Consider the following 18,503-nt stretch of genomic DNA (forward strand, 5'->3'; position numbering starts at 1 on the left):
TTTTTTTTTTTAATACGATTATCTAGATTTCTGTTTATGTCAATGATATTATGGTCTGATAAGTCTGCCATTCCTATATTGCAGTCTCTCACTCTGTGATGATCTATCATATTCAGTAAGAAAAAATCTATTCTGGAGTGTACTTAATGTGCTCCTGAATAATGAGTGTAGTCTCTTTCTGTTGGGTGGAGGTCTCTCCATACATCGCACAGGCCTGTTTCCTTAAGCGTTTCGCCGGTTCATTGGGAACAGCACGAGCACTGGCACACGAACTGGCTCCTGGGCGGTGGGAAAGTAGCATCAGAGATATAATCTGGGTCTGCCCTGGGGCCTTCTCTCAGTAGGACATGCCCAGAATACCTCACCCAAGAGGCACCCTGGAGGCATCCTAGTCAGATGCACAAACCACCTCAGCTGGCTCCTTTTGATGTGGAGGAGCAGCGGCTCTACTCTGAGGCACTCTCAAATGACTGCACTCTTCATCCCATCTCTAAGGGATGGGCCAGCCACCCTTTGGAGGAAGCTCATTTCTACTGCTTGTATCTGCAATCTCATTCTTTTGGTCACTACCCACATCTCATGACCACAGGTAAGGGTGGGCATGTTAGATGATCTGGAAAATCAGCAGCTTTGCTCTTCACAACCGGTGAAGAGAGGGGTGAGCAATGCATCACTGCAGCCACAGCCCCAATTAATCTGTCAATCTCCTGCTCCCCTCACACATGAACAAAAACCAGAGATGCTTAAACTCCTCCACTTGGGGCAGCATCTCATCCCTGATCCAAAGTGGGCACTCCACCCTTTTCCAGACCTCCATGCAATGTTGCTGAGGCGTGTCAACCAAGGCAGCCCTACAATATCCTGAACCTTCAGGAACTCAGGGACCTCACCCCCAGTGATGGGCCTATTGTCCCCCTTATCCCTAGACTCTGCTTCCTCTACAGAAGGCATGTCAGTAGGATTAAGGAGGTCCTCAAAATATTTCTTCCACTGCCATCCTCAGTTGAAGTCAGCAGCGCCCCACCTGCACTATACACCATGTGACTAGAGCACTGCTTCCCTTTACGAGAATCACTTCAAGGTAGTTCAAAAGTCTTTTTCCATGGCCTCACCAAACTCCTCCCACACCTCGGTTTTTGCTTCAGCCACTGCTTGAGCCATGTTCTGCTTGGCTTTCCGGTACCCATTTGGTATGGAGTCCCACAGGCTAACCAAGCCCAAGAGCACTCCTTCAGCTTGATGGCTCCCTTCACCTCTGGTGTCCACCATCTGGTTTGGGGATTACTACCACGATAGGCAGACAACAGTTTGCTGGCCCGAAGGTGCACGTAAGCAACCCTCTCTGTCTATCTCTAACCCTATCCAGGAATGAGACCAGGAAGCAGAGTTGCAGTCTTAAACGCCTCTCTGCAGCTTCTCTCCTCCTGCCATCCCCCCAAAACCCCATTCCCATAGAGACGGTGCCTGCTCCCAGACCACCAAACCTGAAAACAAATCAGCAAAAAACTATATAGAATCCTACTATATAGAAACAGTTAAATGTGTATATTAAACATTAGGTTTGAGCTTCCACTCCAGCTTGTTAATTAATCAAAGACCCAGACAAAGTTTTAATTCTTTTGAAAGCCTGACTCTTAGCCTTGTCCACCCTAATCAGGAAATTCAAAAACTTAACTCTCTCAAAATATAAAAGAGCCCACCCACCACTTTTTTTTTTGAATATTTGAGTTTGATTTTTTTCAAGAAAAAAATTAACTGACAAGACAAAATCAGCTCAAATCAGACAAAATCAGTCTTGGCGTCTTACCGTGCCAAATAAATTTCCTGAGGAAAAAATTCTAGAGGAAAAAATGCTATTGGGACATGAATTGGAAGCGACTGAAACATATATAGGAATGTAGGGAGGATATTCATGTTTATGACATTAATTCTACCAAGTAATGTGAGAGGTAAAGCCATCCATTGGTCAAAAATAAAATCATGTCATCCTCAAAAAGTGAAATCTTTTGTATATCAGTACCCATCTCAAAGCTATAAATATTAGGGTTTATTCTAATGGCCTCTGCCAAGGGCTCAATGGCAAGAGCGAAGAGGGCGGGACTTACTGGAGCTCCCTGTCTGTTGCCTCTGTACAGTCGAAACGGATCAGAGGTAATTCCATTGGTAGTAACTCTAGCCTGAGGGGATCTATAAAGAGATTGTATGAGATTGATAAACCCAACACCAAAGCTGAATTTCTTAAGGACACCACTTATACTACTGTTGATTCTAAACTCTAAATTTATGTACATCACTTTGGTCAACTTTTGTTGTTTTAAATGTGCTATATAAATAAATGTGACTTGATTTGACGTGACTATCCTGTGGGGAGTGCTGTGGGAGTGTGGGGTGTCTGGCTCATTGTTGTGGATAATTCAGTCCCTGTACAACCACAGCGAGAGCTTGATCGGCATTGCCGGCAATAAGACGGACTTGTTTCTGGTAATTGTTGTACTAAGGGCTGCCCTTTGTCACAACTCTGTTCATAGTTTTTATGGACAGAATTTCTAGGTCTGGCAGAAGGCTTCCACGTTGGTGGCCTCAGAATCTCATCTCTGCTTTTTGTGGATGATGTGGTCCTGTTGGCTTCATCAGATGGTGGCTACTGGGAGGAGGCCCCAGGGCAGACCCAAGACATGCTGGTGAGATCAGATCTCTCAATTGGCCTGGGATTGGTTTTATTTGATAAATAACGATAAATAAATTGTACTTTATTAATAATCAGTTTTAAAAAGGGCATGGGCAGCTATGTTTTTTTTTACTGGATGATGAAGAAACCTGCTACCAGCTTATTCCTCCCAGGTTTCTGCTGTTCATTTATCAAACAGGAATTACATAACACAATGGAATGAGGAGGCGATTAATAAATTTAATTAGCCATTTTCACACAGTTTACAGATTAATATGGGTCAAAACTGCATACCATGCCCAGTGTGATATTGGACATGAAATGAAGTACTGACCCTCTCTTCTTCAGCTCAGGTTTTCAAATAGTCAAAGCTTATCAATCTTGGTTACATCATATACAAAACAAGAAATGTGCAAGACAAAGGATTCCAACAGCTGCATCTTCACATGACCTTGGAGTTTCTCTTTATCGTTTGTTTGGTCTCCATCAGTGTCTGACCATTGCCACCCGACAGAATCCTGGCGTCTGTTATTGATAATCTGTTAGTGATAGAGACAGAATGAACACACTGTTCTTGGCTGACACCAAACATTATGAGCTTCTGTGTCATTAATCAACTATGTTTATTTTCCAATCTAAGACAGATTTCTCAGGCATATAAATGTAAAGATGGTAAGAGCAAACATATAGCATGAGTATATTTGAAACTTCATAAAAACTCATTTCCTTCAATGATGATAAATCAGTTATAGTTTTAATGGGCTTTGATTGTTTTTTTCCTGGATTATGATAAATAAAATCTAGGATTAATGGGCTCTGACTGTGTTCATTAGATTGGGATAAATAAACTATAATTTAATGGGCTCTGCTTGGTTTTATTGGACGGGTTGTTTCCTCCTGTACGTTCCTCCATTTTTAAAGCCTTATCTCGCAGCTCGCCACCCTCTTTGGCAGTGGGCGGGGCTTCCCTCCTCTTCAAGCCGCTCTAAATTCGAACATGAACGATGATTAGTGAATGAATAAAGCTACCGATCGTTCTACGCATTCTATTGGCTGCTTTAAGTGCCCGACGCATTATCGTGGCCACTGTGACAGACAACTATGGAAGAAGGTGAAAAAACAAACTGATCGTAGTGTGGCCGCCATCTTACCCCTGGTGTCGCGCTCTGAGTGTGGAAATGAAGACAGAGAGCAGCCGAACCGGAGGCGGACACTTCGGCTGTTTGTTGTGAGCCGGTCCGGAATCGTTCACACTGCGCTTCGTCCCCTGAAATGCCGGGGATGTGGTTGCGGTTTGAGATTTTCCTTCTCGGAGCTAAGCTAACGGTGCTAAGCTAACGTTTAGCCAGGCCAGCTAGCGTCCGTGTGAACGAGCTGTGATCGTCAGAGGCGGACTGAGGCTGCAGCTCCGGTCGGTCACTGCTAGGCTGTCTGCGGGGAGGTGAGGCTCATCCACGGTCACGGCACTGTAGGCAGAAATGGTGCAGGAGAGCGGGTGAATTGTCCTTCAGGTCCGGAGGTTTGCTGATGACTCTAATCCAGATAAACCCTGTGATCAATAACCTGACAAATTGTCGATAAACGGATTTCTGCAGCACCACCCGGACGGTACCGCTCTGACCTGGCCAGCCGGCCTGAGGTCCAGATTTCCCGGCAGCGGACCATGTCTCATAACCTGCACGGCCCCTTGGCCCTTCATTCCGGCTGTCCTTACGCAGCGTCCCGGTGAATGGACCGGATCCGCTGTTTGGACCGGGACATGGTTCCGCTGTCGGAGGCCCGCTGTTAATGAGAGCCGGTTCAGAGGGACCGTAATCCCGGATTAGGACTGAAACCAGGATTTATCTGAGCAGCAACATGGGGTCAGCCACCAGGCTGGCCTTCAGCGTTTTCCTCATCACCTGCTCCTCAGGTGAGCACACCTAGCTCTCCACCTCTTTATCATAGACCGTATAAATCATTAGACTTTATATAGGTGGAAGGTAAGGCTTTTGTTCTGATATCGCAGGAAACAACAAACCTACACAGTAAAATCTAAAAGCAGCTTTAATCTGCGTCCAGGCTCTGAGCTAAGCTGGACCAACAGTTTTTCCCTGTCTGCTGGGGAAGCTTAGTGAAGCACCTCTGGGCACTTACCAGGCTAGCTTTATTTAAACAACTCCAATTTGAAAAAGTTTAGTCACAGATTATTTTTGTCAATAGGTGACCTCAGAGCAGTTAAATGTTCTCAGACATGCTGCAGGAAACCTGCTGGTCACAGTTATGGATCAGTTCTACAGCTGTTAGATCACAGCTGATCAGTATCTGCTTTAGTCTATCTCATGGTTCTGTGTCTCCTCCTCCTCTTCAGGTGCGATCCTGGGCCACTCACAGACTCAGACCTGTGTACTCTACAGCTACAGCTCTTCATCGTCCTCATCCTCCTCGGCAGAGGGTGGGGGGAACGTTAGTGGTGTGGAGACCTGCTCTGGGCAGAAGGATGAGAAGAGGCAGCACTGCTTCGCCACCTGGAGGAACATCTCCGGTCAGGTGACTGTGGTCAAACAAGGGTGCTGGCTCGATGACCGCAGCTGCTATGACAGGTAGGTGGGGCCAGGGAGGCGCACGGGTAACATGCACGAGTACCAACAGGAAGTAAAACAGCACCTCTGTGGTTCAGCAGGAGGAGAGCAGTGATCCTGCTCTGATCAGACCTGATCAATAATCTGATTAGTGACGAAGCTCCGCAGACAGCTCACCTCAACCTGAACCTGTCTTCAGTCAGACTAGTAGAGACTTTTCTCATGTTCAAGGTGGAGTTTTTATTGGTCCCCTCAGGGCTGGTGGATTCATGTATATGTCAGCACCTCTCCCCCTCATGTGTGCCTCTACTTGTAGTTGGTTTACCTGCAGCTGAGCTGATGTGTTGCTGCAGGTTCACTCAGAGGATCAATTAGAGTGATTTCAGGAGAAGAGCAAGCACGGACATACATGTCACCTGTCAACCCTCATATTAGTCAGTGATTGATCAGTTTTTTATATGCGAACCAGAGTTTGGTTCAGATTCTTTCATAAACCTGTGAACACAGAACTCTGGGCTCATGTCACCTGGTGCTGAGAGCTCGCCTGTATGATGAGATGAGCTCCATCACAGTCACTCTCCTGTGAGTTTTCTCGCAGGTGAGTGACTGAATTGATATTTGAGGGTCACCTGAGAGGTCAGTGAAAATGTTCAGGTAAGAAGTGGAAAAAAGTTGACGTGTGCAGAATACCCGGAGATGGGAAGTGACACTGAGATGTGTCATCAGTCAGACTTGGGGGACATCTGCTGCTGTGGTGTTACCTGTGTGTAAACTCACCGGTCCTGTTTCCTGACAGGACGGAGTGTGTGGAGAGGAAGGAGTCACCTGACGTCTTCTTCTGCTGCTGTGAGGGCAGTTTGTGCAATGAGAGGTTCTTCTACCTGCCCAACAGCAACCATACGCCGCCGCTGCCTCGTATGTACCTGCTCACCTGTACACTGCCTCACTCTTCGCACCTTATTCTGAAAATCTGTTAAATTAGGATTTTATTGTGAAAGCCTTCCTGTATTTCCTGTTGCAACCTTTTTGTCAATGTGTGTTTCCGTAGCGACAAATGTCCCACTGACACCGAGGCCCCCGGTGGTCACCGCTCTGATGTACTCGCTGCTCCCCATAATGACTGTTGCCGCTATCATCCTGCTGTCTTTCTGGATGTACCGACACCACAAACTGGCTTACCCACCTGTGCTGGTGCCCACACAGGTGAGACTTCCTGTGACGGGTGGGTCATGTGATGCTCAGATGCACTTCCTCCACTTAAGTTTAAAAGATGAAATTTTCACAATAAAAGTCTTATACCAGCTTTAATCAGCTGTCACAGTTTCTACAGGAATTCCCATCAGCAGGTGATTAAACTCTGGGTAAACACTGAGACCAGGTGTATTGATCAGGTGATCGGGGATTGTCCTGCAGAGACATTTCTGCTGTTTGGTCCAATCAGGATGTCAGGGACAGCATCAGGTTGATTTTCAAACTAAAAAACCTTAAATTCTCACATGGTGAGATTATAAGTGATTGGGAAAAAGAATTGCATCACAGACAGCTGGCATGTTTCCATGGTAACAGTCCACAAAGTGTCTCCAACTCTGTCATGTGACTTTATCATGTGACATCACTTTAAATTGAGGCTCTGAAGTGGTGAAGCTCTTTTCTGTTAAACACCTGTTTCCTCACCTCTGTGGTGGGAGGGGCTAATATGGGAGGAGGCAGGGACCTTCACATGGAGGAAAACGGCAGTAATATTTCAGAGTGAGGCTGTCAGGTAGCTCTGCCCCATTCTGTCTGTGTGACTCAGCTGTTTCTCTGCCTCTCAGCACGCCTTTCATATCATGATCGAGGTAAGGAGACCCACTGAGCGTGCTCCGTCATTTCCCCACCCTATGTACTCCCACTTTGAGTCGCACGCTCCGTCACCTCTGTCCTGAGTGTGTGTCACATGGCATCAGCACGTCCTGCTCTTTTGCCTACCTGCATGAATGTGTCAGCACGTCACACCGCTCATGTGCCGCCTTTGGGCCACGCCCACTCATGGTTTTTGCGTTTGTGTTTTTAACACCTGTCCATGTGGGCAAGTCTGTCATCCCTGATGAGAAGTTCTGTCTTTGTGTCTCCTCTCCCTTTTCCTCCTCTTCCTCCCTCCTCCTCCTCCTCAGGAGCCTTGCCCCATGCCCCCCTCCCCCATCCTGGGACATAAGCCTCTGCAGTTGGTGGAACTGAAAGCCAGGGGGCGCTTTGGCTGTGTGTGGAAGGCTCAGCTGCTCAGTGAACATGTTGCTGTCAAGATCTTCCCCCTTCAGGTCAGTCTGAACTCTATGAGACCACACTTAGGCCACATCCACTGACCCCTCTGACCTGTGATCTGTGTGACCTCTGACCTGTTTGTTCAGGAGCGCCAGTCGTGGCAGAACGAGTATGAGATCTACAGCCTGAGTGGGATGAGGCACGAGAACCTCCTGCAGTTCATCGGCGCTGAGAAGAGAGGCAGAGAGCTGGAGATGGAGCTGTGGCTCATCACTGCCTACCACCACAAGGTAACAGTGACCTCCGCAGGCTGGAGGGGTAACTGCAGGCCAATAAAAGACTTAAAACTGAGAGAACGTGGAGGAAGAGAAGTTAGACCAGGGCCCTATTCCAGGAAGCATGTTCAACTAGAAGCACTCAGAGAGCGCAAACCTCCGCCAAGGCCACGTTTCCTGTTCCAGAACAGCTGATCAGAGTCAGTTCAATCAACTCTGAGTATGTTCACCCTGAGTTAAGCACCTGAGTGAGTAGAGAAAGAAAGCAATCATAAATTTGGCAACAATACCTCAAATTTACCATAGCAACAGGCAAATAAAGAGCAGAGCCTCCATTTTAATCCAGAGGATTGAGGAACACGTCAGTGCTGAATGTGATGTTTATCTTAGATACAGGAGGAAGAAAAGTGTCATTTTAACCCGCTTGGTCCACTCTGATCATCATAGACAGAATAAAAGTTTAACAAACAAACACATACAATGAAAAAAATTATCCTAGCAGTCCTCTAACAGAGGCCTGGGACCTTGGGGGTCCTGCGCAGTATCTTAGCTGTTCCCAGGACTGTGCTCTTCTGAACAGAGATCTCAGATGTCGTTTCTGGAATCTGCTGGAGCCATTCTCCCAGTTTGGGGGGGGGGTCACTGCACCGAGTTTTCTGATTACCGTGGGGACCACTGTTACCTTCACCTTCCTCATCCTCTCTAACTCTTCTCTGAGCCCTTGGTATTTATCGAGCTTCTTGTGTTCCTTCTTCTTGATGTTGGTCACTTGGTATTGCAGCATCTATCACTACGGTCTTCTTCCTTTGTTTGTCCACCACTACGATGTCCGGTTAGTTAGCCATCACAAGTTTGTCTGTCTGTATCTGGAAGGCTCACAGGATCTTAGCTCTGTTATTCTCGGCCACCCTTGGGGGCGTGTCCCAGTTTGACCTTGTGACTCCCAGGTCCCCATTGAGTTCGTGACGAAGGCTCTTAAGGTCCTGTTGATCTATCTATCTATCTATCTATCTATTAGGGGTGGGACTCGATTAAAAAAATTAATCGAATTAATTAGAAGCTTTGTAATTAATTAATCAAAATTAATCGCATTTTAATCACATTTCAATATTTAACATGATAAATATTAATTTACGTTTGGTTGATGAATGAATCAATATACGTAAGGTTAAACTTAATAATTTAGTTTATTTTCCCACCAGTCTACTACACAGACCAACGAAGGGTGGAAGTGCTCCTGTGATAAGCAAACTCCTGACATTAAAGTTCAGCATCATAACCAGAGGTGGGAAGTAACGAAGTACAAATACTTCGTTACTGTACTTAAGTAGATTTTTCAGGTATCTGTACTTTACTTAAGTATCTATTCTTCTGACTACTTTTTACTTTTACTCCCTACATTTTTACACAAGTATCTGTACTTTCTACTTCTTACATTTTCAAACAGACTCGTTACTTTTTAACACGTCAGAGAGAAGTTTGCGTTTCCGGTCAGTGCGCCGTCAAACATCAAGTGATCTGAGCCTAAACGGAGGAATAATAACACATAAGAGACAATCGTACTGGCGTATCCTCCATCATCGGGGCTGATCTCGTACAAAGGGATTAAATACGCAAACCCATATAAGTAATGTATCATTTATAGCGCTATAATCGGGCCGGACCGAGTCCGTAAGTTGCGCTGCGGCACATAAACAGCTTAGCTAGCGCTACTGAAGAGGAGCGAGCATGAAGGAAGTAACGTGTGGCAGGTAAATGCAACGTTTCTAAATGCTCAACAAATATCAGCAAACACACAAAGTGTGTGCAGTTTGTCACACAGTGTGTCTGCTAGCTAAAAGAAGAGCTGCTGTATTTCAGGGAGAGCAAAGAGAGAGAAGTTCACTCAGAGATGGAGAAAGAGGACAGGAGAGGAAGAAGAGAGGTTAGAATTAAAGGTAAGGACTGGAAAATAAACTGAAGTATGCTGACTTTGTGTAATTCAAAGATTGTATGAAAATACTGCAGTTTAGTGTTTAATAAATAGGTTAGCTTGTTGTACTGTATTTACAGTAAAGCTCTGTGTTGGTGCACAGTGTTTGTATTCATGGTCAGAGTTACAGGTTACATCAGTGCAGCAGAGATGAGTTTGAATCAAAGCTGCTGATGCTGAGATTCATTCACTGAATCCAACATTTCTACAGCCTGTATGCTGTCAGTGTAGGGGATGGAGATCAGCTCAGAGAGCTGTGAAATACTGGGTTACATCTTTGTGAGTTCAGTTCATCCACACAGAGCAGTAAACCTCAGAGCAGCAGCAGCAGGTCAGCTGATCACAGCCTGCACACCAACATCATTTACTGCAGCTACAATAGAAAGCTGTGGTTCTTCTCCCCATGCAGAGCTGCTACAGCTGATCTTAGGGTTCCTCCACCTTCTGAATCCCACTGTAACCCCTGAGTATCCTCATGTTGGTGTTTAGGTGGAGGCACAGTCACCCTCTACTATGGAGGACACAGAGAACAGAGCTGTGTTTAAATTCCCTTTAACAGTTTGTGTCCTACAGAACAGTTTCAAGCTGAGTGCATTCATTAGGATTAAAATTTAGATTGGAATAACATTTGTATTCTCATGTATTATTATTTTATGTTATTACAATAATATATAATGATGTTCGGTTTGTTTTACACAAAAATAGCAGGTAGAAACATCCTCCAAAGAACTACTTTTACTTTCTTACTTTGAGTACATTTCAGAGCCTGTACTTTTTTACTTTTACTTAAGTAGAGAAGTTGAACCAGTACTTCGACTTTTACTAAAGTATTTTTTAACATAAGTACTTGTACTTCTACTTAAGTGCAGAATGTCAGTACTTTTGCCACCTCTGATCATAACTGGATAGTTTTATTCAACATTAATGTCTCACTTAATATAGTTGGAAATTAATCGTTAGCTCAGCTGTATTCCTTGATGTTGAAATGTGTTATGCTTGTTTTAACAGCTTATTTTCAATAAAAGACTTAAAATTAAACCACAAAAAGGAGAAAAAGTTCGTTCTCCATTTAACCAGCTGCTTTTACACAGCTGTGCTTCACACTTACAGTTGCTAGGCGACATTAGCTACGCAGAGGTGAGGGCAGGTGACGCTGATATGAAGGCTAGCCGCTCACTTCCGGCCTTTGCGGTCTTCGTGGGCTGCAAAAGACGTGGGCCGGGTCCTTCGAACGATGCGGCCGCCGTATCTGGACATTGTGCGTCGATATAATCTGTATGCCTGGAACTCATGCACTGAGAAACGTTCCACGGTGCAAAGTGCGATTAAAATGCGTTAATTTTTAATTCGTTATTTTATATATATAATTATAAAATAACGAATTTTTAATTCGTTATTTTATATATTAAAAAAAAAAATCATCTTTCTTTGTCACTTAGCAAACTTGAATTTGGATGAAGCTGCAATCCTAATTTTATGTTTGATATATAAATCAAATCTAATTATCCAGTTGTGAGAGAAACTGAAGATGTAGAAACAGATCAGACACAGTTTGGATCCATCCTGCTGTGTAAGTGAACTCAGGCACGGTTTGCTGATCCATTATGGAGCCTATGATCCCTTCAGATGAATCTCTGTTCTGGGTTGACCCACTGAAACTGATTTAGGTGATTGTTCAGAGGCAGACTCTGAAACACAGAAACACATTAGAGTTTCCAGCACAGGAAATGCAGTCTGACGGCTGCTTTACTGCACAGAGTTAGAAAGATTGAGACTAAAGAGCTGATTATGAATGACAGAATCGCTGTTTCTGTGCTCGTATGTAGACGAGTGAACGACTGTAAAAACTTCGTTATGTACACAAAATAATGAACTAAGGTCTAACTGGGATTTCAGTGTAAAACTGCAGATGAATTCACTCCTCTGACGCTCTGACAGCCACTTTATGAATGAGGAAATGAATCAGTGTCAGACAGGTGGTTCAGGTGCAGTAGGAGGGGCGGAGTCAGAGTCTCAGTTTGCTGAAGAAAACCTGCCAGCGAGCACGCTTGGTTCACACCCTGTTACCATGGCAACTGACTCAAAGTTGATGTTAACTCTTTCTGGAACAGAAGGTTTCATTTTTAGGGTTAACAAAATCAGAGTTGGAGCTAAACCTGCTTCTGGAGCAGGGCCCGGGACCAGGTTTCAGTAATGTGGACAGATCAGTCATCAGGGGAATTAAAGAATAACTCTCAAAAACTGTGAGAGAAAAGCACAGTTTGACCTCTGATTATCCTCAGTGTTTAACCTCTGTGTGTTCTCGGTTCGATCTCCATGTGTTCTCAGGGTTCTCTGACAGACTACCTTAAAGCCAACGTTCTCTCCTGGTCTGAGCTGTGTCGGATTGCACAGTCCATGTCTCGAGGGCTCACCTACCTGCATGAAGACATGCCTATACACAAAGAGGGACACAAACCTGCCATTGCACACAGGTACACACACATGCACGCTGACACGTGCACATGCACACAGCCCTGACTGACAGCAGGTGTCACTGTGTGTTTTTCAGGGACTTGAAGAGTAAGAACATCCTGCTGAAGTCTGACTTGACAGCCTGCATCGCCGACTTTGGCCTCGCTCTCAGGTTTGAGGCAGGAAAGTCTCCAGGAGATGCTCACGGACAGGTGAGTCCACCTGAGCCACACCTCTGTCCGAGTTAATGCAGGATATGTCCTTACATTACTGAGTCTTATCACAGTAAGATCAGGGAGTCTGAGAGCTAGTGGATACATAAGTGTGTGTTCTCTTTAGTATCTGTAGTTTTCTCTGAGTGTTTAGCAGACAAACATGAGATGATAAAAGATAAATAATTACTGCAGGGCTGGGATGTTGAGCTGAGTCAGTCAACTCTGGATTAACACACCCGGCATTATGAGGTAAACCATGATGTGACAGCCTCCACTCACTGGATAAACGCAGTACAGAAGGGTTAGCCTTCTTTTGTTTTTCTTGGCAGCTGCACTTCTTATTTTAGGTGTGGAGCTGGCTTGCTGGGCCTGGGGGGGTTATGCTGCATTCAAAATACCCTTAATGTCCCATGCACTGGATTTTTTTTGGCATCGGTTCCGGGTTTGGACGAGCTTTTTCAACCAGCAAGTTTTTTTTTTATTTTGTTTTTGTTTTTTGTTTTTTGCAGCTTCTGGGTTTGTTGTCTGAATATCATCTGTACTGCAGGCTTGATGCTGCAGATACAAGAATAAAGAATGCCTTTATTAGTCCCACAATGGGGAAATTACAGGTAACAGGACACCCATCCAAACAAACACAAACGGGGGGGGGGCAGGTGTCTGAGATCATGCAGCTGTTTTACCAGCACTACCTTTAGCAGAAGAACAGAAAGAGATACACTGGGATAGGTAGGTTCAAAGAAATCATCTCGTACTGTATTCATTATAAACACCGTACGAGGTTCCAAAAAACACCTCAGCAAAAGCATATTTGCACATTTAAAGCCAGGATAGCAATATGGTGGGTAAGGTCAGGGTCAGGAGGGGATGCAGACGGAGACGAGAGGGTGGGGGCATTGTGGAGCCCAGATGCCAGCTCCTAGCCAAAACAGTTTGCTGATAATGATGGAAGTTCATCAGCGGCCGTGGTACACCAGATCCAGCTACACAAATCACAGAGAGGGCTGAGGGGGAGAGTGACCGTCACACATTGTCCTGGAGAGATATGATTACCAGCCCAAGGCCGGCAGGGGAGCCGAATTCCTGATAATGCAGATGTTGTTTTGGAACAGGCTGCTTGTTTTCTCCAACAGGCTTCAGTTTCACTGGGAAACCATTCAGTAAATCCAATATTCCAAATTCATTAGTTACCATCCTCACCGTGCAGAACCGAACTTTATCTCCAGATCTGATCCCTCTCGCCTGCGAGCACGCTCTCAGCTGGACTACCTGTCCGCTTTACGGCTCAGGTCCAACAGGCTTTGAGTCTGAGTTTGTACGGCTCTGCACAGCCCGTCCACCTGGGTCTGCAGCCTCGGCAGATGTTGAACTGCTGCCCAGGTTTTCTTAATTTCCCAGTAAATCAGGTATCCTCCGAGCCCAAACAGAAAAGATACCACTACCAAATAGCCGAATATGTAGACGTCTTCCACGTCCTTGACCTCTAGAGCTGAGAAGCACACAGGTCTCCACGAGCTCCAAGAATCGATCACGTATCCAACTGGGTCTGTTCCACTCGGACACGCAGGCTCCCCTTTCCCCGATCTCATAGTGGAAAAAATTCGATCAATGGTGTTCAGGGCCCAGCTTGCCAGATCCATGCTCTTAATCTTATTCTTATTCGGACAGTGTGTGAGAGACACTCTTACAGCAAGCAGCAAGCAGGAGAGATGGGGAGGGCAGGGAGAGAAAGATAGAATGCGACCGTCCCGTCAGAGGCTGGAGCAAGAAGGTACATCAAAATGTGCAGCACCTGGGTGTCAGGGTGGCTCAGTGGAAGAGCAGTTAACCATCTATGCCGCGAGGCATAAAGGCAGCAGGTTCGCGCAAAACCTGTCGCTCTTTGCTGCATGTCTTCCCCCATCTCTCCTCCCGCTGTCCTGTCTCTATACGCTATCAAAATAAAGCCGCTATGTCCAACAGTGAGAAATATCCATCCATCCATCCATCCATCCATTTTCTTCCGCTTATCCGGGGCCGGGTCGCGGGGGCAGAAGCCTAAGCAGAGAAGCCCAGGCTTCCCTCTCCCCAGCCACCTCCTCCAGCTCATCCGGAGGGACCCCAAGGCGTTCCCAGGCCAGCCGAGATACATAATCTCTCCAGCGTGTCCTGGGTCTACCACGGGGCCTCTTCCCGGTGGGACATGCCCGGAACACCTCACCCAGGAGGCGGCCAGGAGGCATCCTAATCAGATGCCCGAGCCACCTCAACTGGCTCCTTTCGATGTGGAGGAGCAGCGGCTCTACTCTGAGCCCCTCCCGGATGGCCGCACTCCTCACCTTATCTCTAAGGGAAAGGCCAGCCACCCTTCGAAGGAAACTCATTTCTGCCGCTTGTATTCGCGATCTTATTCTTTCGGTCACTACCCAAAGCTCGTGACCATAGGTGAGGGTAGGAACGTAGATCGACCGGTAAATCGAGAGCCTCGCTTTTACGCTAAGCTCCCTCTTCACCACGACGGACCGGTGCAGCGTCCGCATCACTGCATCACCGCATCACTGCAGAAGCAGCCCCGATCCGCCTGTCGATCTCCCGTTCCCTTCTCCCATCACTCGTGAACAAGACCCCGAGATACTTAAACTCCTCCACTTGAGGCAAGAACTCGTTCCTGAGCCGGAGATGGCACTCCACCCTTTTCCGGCTGAGGACAGTGAGAAATAAATAAATTAAATAAATAAAAATGTTCAGCACCAAACCTTGAAGTCAGTGTGGGTTTCAGTGTGAGAACATTTTCACCTGCTGCGAGACAGGTTGTTTACCTCAAAGGTTACTGCGAGGTCAAAGAGGGGGTGGGGCTTCATATATATACAATATTATTTCTTATATCTCAGTATCCCTGCCAGGCTGGTCTTTGAACGTGAGTGGCATGACCTCTGTAAACAGCTGATCGGGTTCCTGTCACTGTCAGGTGGGGACCAGGAGGTACATGGCCCCGGAGGTCCTGGAAGGTGCCATCAACTTCCAGAGAGACGCCTTCCTGAGGATAGACATGTACGCCGTGGGCCTCGTGCTGTGGGAGCTCACCTCGCGCTGCAAAGCTGCTGATGGTACGAAAGATCAGAAGGTCGTTGAGGTCTGACCACCTAACCTACTGATCACAGATCAGTCACATGTGGTTGTTAGTCATGTGAACACAACAGCACCAGAAGAAGATACTCCAAAGTTTGTCTACATCAGTGGTTCCCAAAGTCAAGAGTGGGGCCCCCCTCACCCGCCAGCCTGTGAAATTTTCCTGGCTAGAAACCAGTCTTCACTCTCATCAAAATACAACAGAAAGTGATGTATTTCCTTGAAAATTTGATTCAAAAAACATAAACACAGGCTGTTGGCTATAAATTGCTAACTGGTACCCAGTCATATGTAAAGTGCTAAAGCCAATATGTGACCTGCTTGCCACAGGGACACAAACTTCAATACAAGCACAGTAAATTTAGGTCAGAGTAATGAGTAATATCACAAACTAACCACCTCCTGTTACCGGTTTTAATTCACTTATTATATAAATAAATACATCTATGTAAATACATAACTATGTGTACTTGTGAGTAATTTTAAACTGAATTTCTGTTGTTGCTGCGGCCCACCGGGGGCCATTGCCCACACTTAGGGAACCACTGGTCTACATTATCACGTGAGCTCCTTAAAAATGTTGGTACAGTCAGAACTTCCTGCAGGTCGAGCACGTTCTCCTCCATCTACTACACACATCCGATGGTCTCTGTTGGTCTCTCTGGGGTCCAGGTCCAGTGGATGAGTACCTGCTGCCCTTTGAGGAGGAGGTGGGTCAGCATCCGTCTCTGGAGGACATGCAAGAGGTGGTTGTCTACAAGAAGCTCAGACCCACAATCAGAGAGTGCTGGCAGAAGCACGCCGTGAGTCACTACACTACCCACAAGGCACTGCTACACTAGCCACAGTGCACCTGCACTACTGATCCAGTTGTTTGAAGATCCAGGAGGACCTCGCTCCACACTAGCTACTGAAACTTTAATGAGTCCAGCCCAACTTTACACAGCACAGAATATCTGTTTGTTTCTGACCCAGGTCTTTTCTCTGCTCCTCCAGGGTCTGTCTCTGCTCTGTGAGACCATGGAGGAGTGCTGGGATCACGAGGCGGAGGCCCGGCTGTCGGCGGGCTGCGTGGAGGAGCGCATCGTGCAGATGCAGCGGCAGACGAGTGTCACGGCACCTGAGATCGTCACAGTCGTCACCATGGTAACCAACCTAGACTACCCCCCCAAAGAGTCAAGTCTATGATGAGGACCAATCAGAGCAGACTGGAGACTCCAAAATATAAGACTGTGTGGGACACAGGATGGATTTCAGAATAAAAGAACAAAGCTCGTGAATGTCTGCGCTGTGGTACAGGTGTACAGATTTATACAGGTGATCACAGCCGATTGGTCCATCAGCAGGAAGCCTGATCAGGAACGCCACAGAGGGAATCTCCTGATTTATGGCAGATTTCATCTCCTGGAGCCGCCAATCATCTCTGTTGTGAACATTTTCCACACATGGAGACAGAGCGCTCAGAGTCGGACGGGGCAACTCATGTGAGGATGTCAGAAACTGTTCAGGTGATCAATCAGCAGATGTATTGATTATCTGAGAATACAAACATCATGGATCAGTTTGACACGAAGACAAACAGCTCCATGCTTTTATTTTGAAACACTAACCTCCTGTGTGTGTGTGTGTGTGTGTGTGCGTGTGTGTGTGTGTGTGCGTGTGTGGACGCGATCCTAGTGACATCATGACAATTAGTCCAGTGAGCTGACCTCTGACCTCATTATTGATTATTGATTTGGCTGATTGATCCTCAGACCCTGCGGTGGCCATCTTGCTCTTAAGTTTAAGTTTGAGGAGGCAGGGTCAGAGGTCAAGCTCAGGGGTATTCTCTGATTAAAAACTGACCTCAGCGAAACAGGAAGTTGTTTAATTGATTATTAGGACAAACTCAGGTTGGTTTGTTATTGATCAGCTGATCGGCTCTGTGGACCTTCCTCCACAGGAAACTGAACTCTGTGGGCGTGTCCTAAAGCTGAGCAGCTGAAAGGGTTAATGAGAGCTGAAAGTCAGAGGTCAGCAGGAAGGTCTTAGCCTCCAATCACTACGATGATGATGTCAGTAAACGCATCACTAAACCAGTCAATACTGCGTTCAGGACTTCAGACTCGCTGATATTAAACTGGTTTGGACCTGCAGGACTCTGCAGGTTCTGACTGAGTCCTGTAGGTCCTGCTCCCTGTGCTGTATTCACTGTTTTCTGACACTGTTGGATCTGTACAGAAGAGAACATGTTTGAAATAAAGAAGTGACTGCTTGCTGGGTCCTGGTCTCTGTGGTTCTGGTTCTACACTTTGAATCCAGTTCAACATATCCAGAATATCTTTCCTTCACATGGAGAGGTCTGCTGACTTCAGGGAAATTATGTTACTAAAATGTGAAACAGACCCAGTAACAGCAGCTGCAGACAGAGCAGGGGGGGCAGATGGAGATAACTTATTTCAAACCTATCACTGTCCTATTACTGCTGTACATGTAAACATATTCCTTTAGTTTTATTTTGTAGCTGCACCCGTGGTAGCAAATCAAAAAAAAATCTAAAACATCATTCACAGTGAGTTTAATATCACTAATAATCAAATTGAGTTACACAAGGAATCGTTGCAGCCCTAAAATTTGCATTCAATTTTCAGTTTGTCTCAAAATACACTGCGCAGAAACATACACTGCTGTTACTGTGTCAGCTTTGAGCCTGCTGCCTCCATCTACACTGCTCAGAAAAATAAAGGGAACACAAATAACATCCTAGATCTGAACGAATGAAATATTCTCACTGAAAACTTTTCTGTACAAAGTTGAATGTGCTGACAAAATCACACAAAAATCATCAATGGAAATCAAATTTATTAACCAATGGAGGCCTGGATTTGGCATCACACACAAAATTATAGTGGAAAAAACACACTACAGGCTGATCCAACTTTGATGTCCTTAAAACAAGTCAAAACGAGGCTCAGTATTGTGTGTGGCCTCCACGTGCCTGTATGACCTCCCTACAACACCTGGGCATGC

The 18,503-nt window shown here is 46.0% G+C and overlaps 1 protein-coding gene and 1 long non-coding RNA gene across 2 annotated transcripts; one reads left to right on the plus strand and one right to left on the minus strand.

Moving 5' to 3' along the window:
• Window positions 1-2,894: 2,894 nt before the first annotated feature.
• On the minus strand, window positions 2,895-4,464 carry LOC115800380 (uncharacterized). The gene is made up of 2 exons (XR_004021668.1): window positions 3,820-4,464; window positions 2,895-3,207 (listed from the first exon to the last, which is right to left on the minus strand). It is a non-coding gene; the product is annotated as an uncharacterized LOC115800380 (long non-coding RNA).
• Window positions 4,465-4,525: 61 nt separating this feature from the next.
• Window positions 4,526-17,750, plus strand: acvr2aa (activin A receptor type 2Aa). The gene is made up of 11 exons (XM_030757700.1): window positions 4,526-4,580; window positions 5,019-5,250; window positions 6,026-6,144; window positions 6,278-6,432; window positions 7,383-7,526; window positions 7,617-7,760; window positions 12,046-12,191; window positions 12,269-12,383; window positions 15,334-15,472; window positions 16,167-16,297; window positions 16,491-17,750. Exons 1-11 carry the CDS (start codon window positions 4,526-4,528, stop codon window positions 16,680-16,682), a joined length of 1,572 nt encoding a protein of 523 aa, XP_030613560.1. The 3' UTR covers window positions 16,683-17,750.
• Window positions 17,751-18,503: the final 753 nt, after the last annotated feature.

This window comes from Archocentrus centrarchus, chromosome 21, assembly GCF_007364275.1.
Source record: "Archocentrus centrarchus isolate MPI-CPG fArcCen1 chromosome 21, fArcCen1, whole genome shotgun sequence".
NCBI classification, from domain to species: domain Eukaryota; kingdom Metazoa; phylum Chordata; class Actinopteri; order Cichliformes; family Cichlidae; genus Archocentrus; species Archocentrus centrarchus.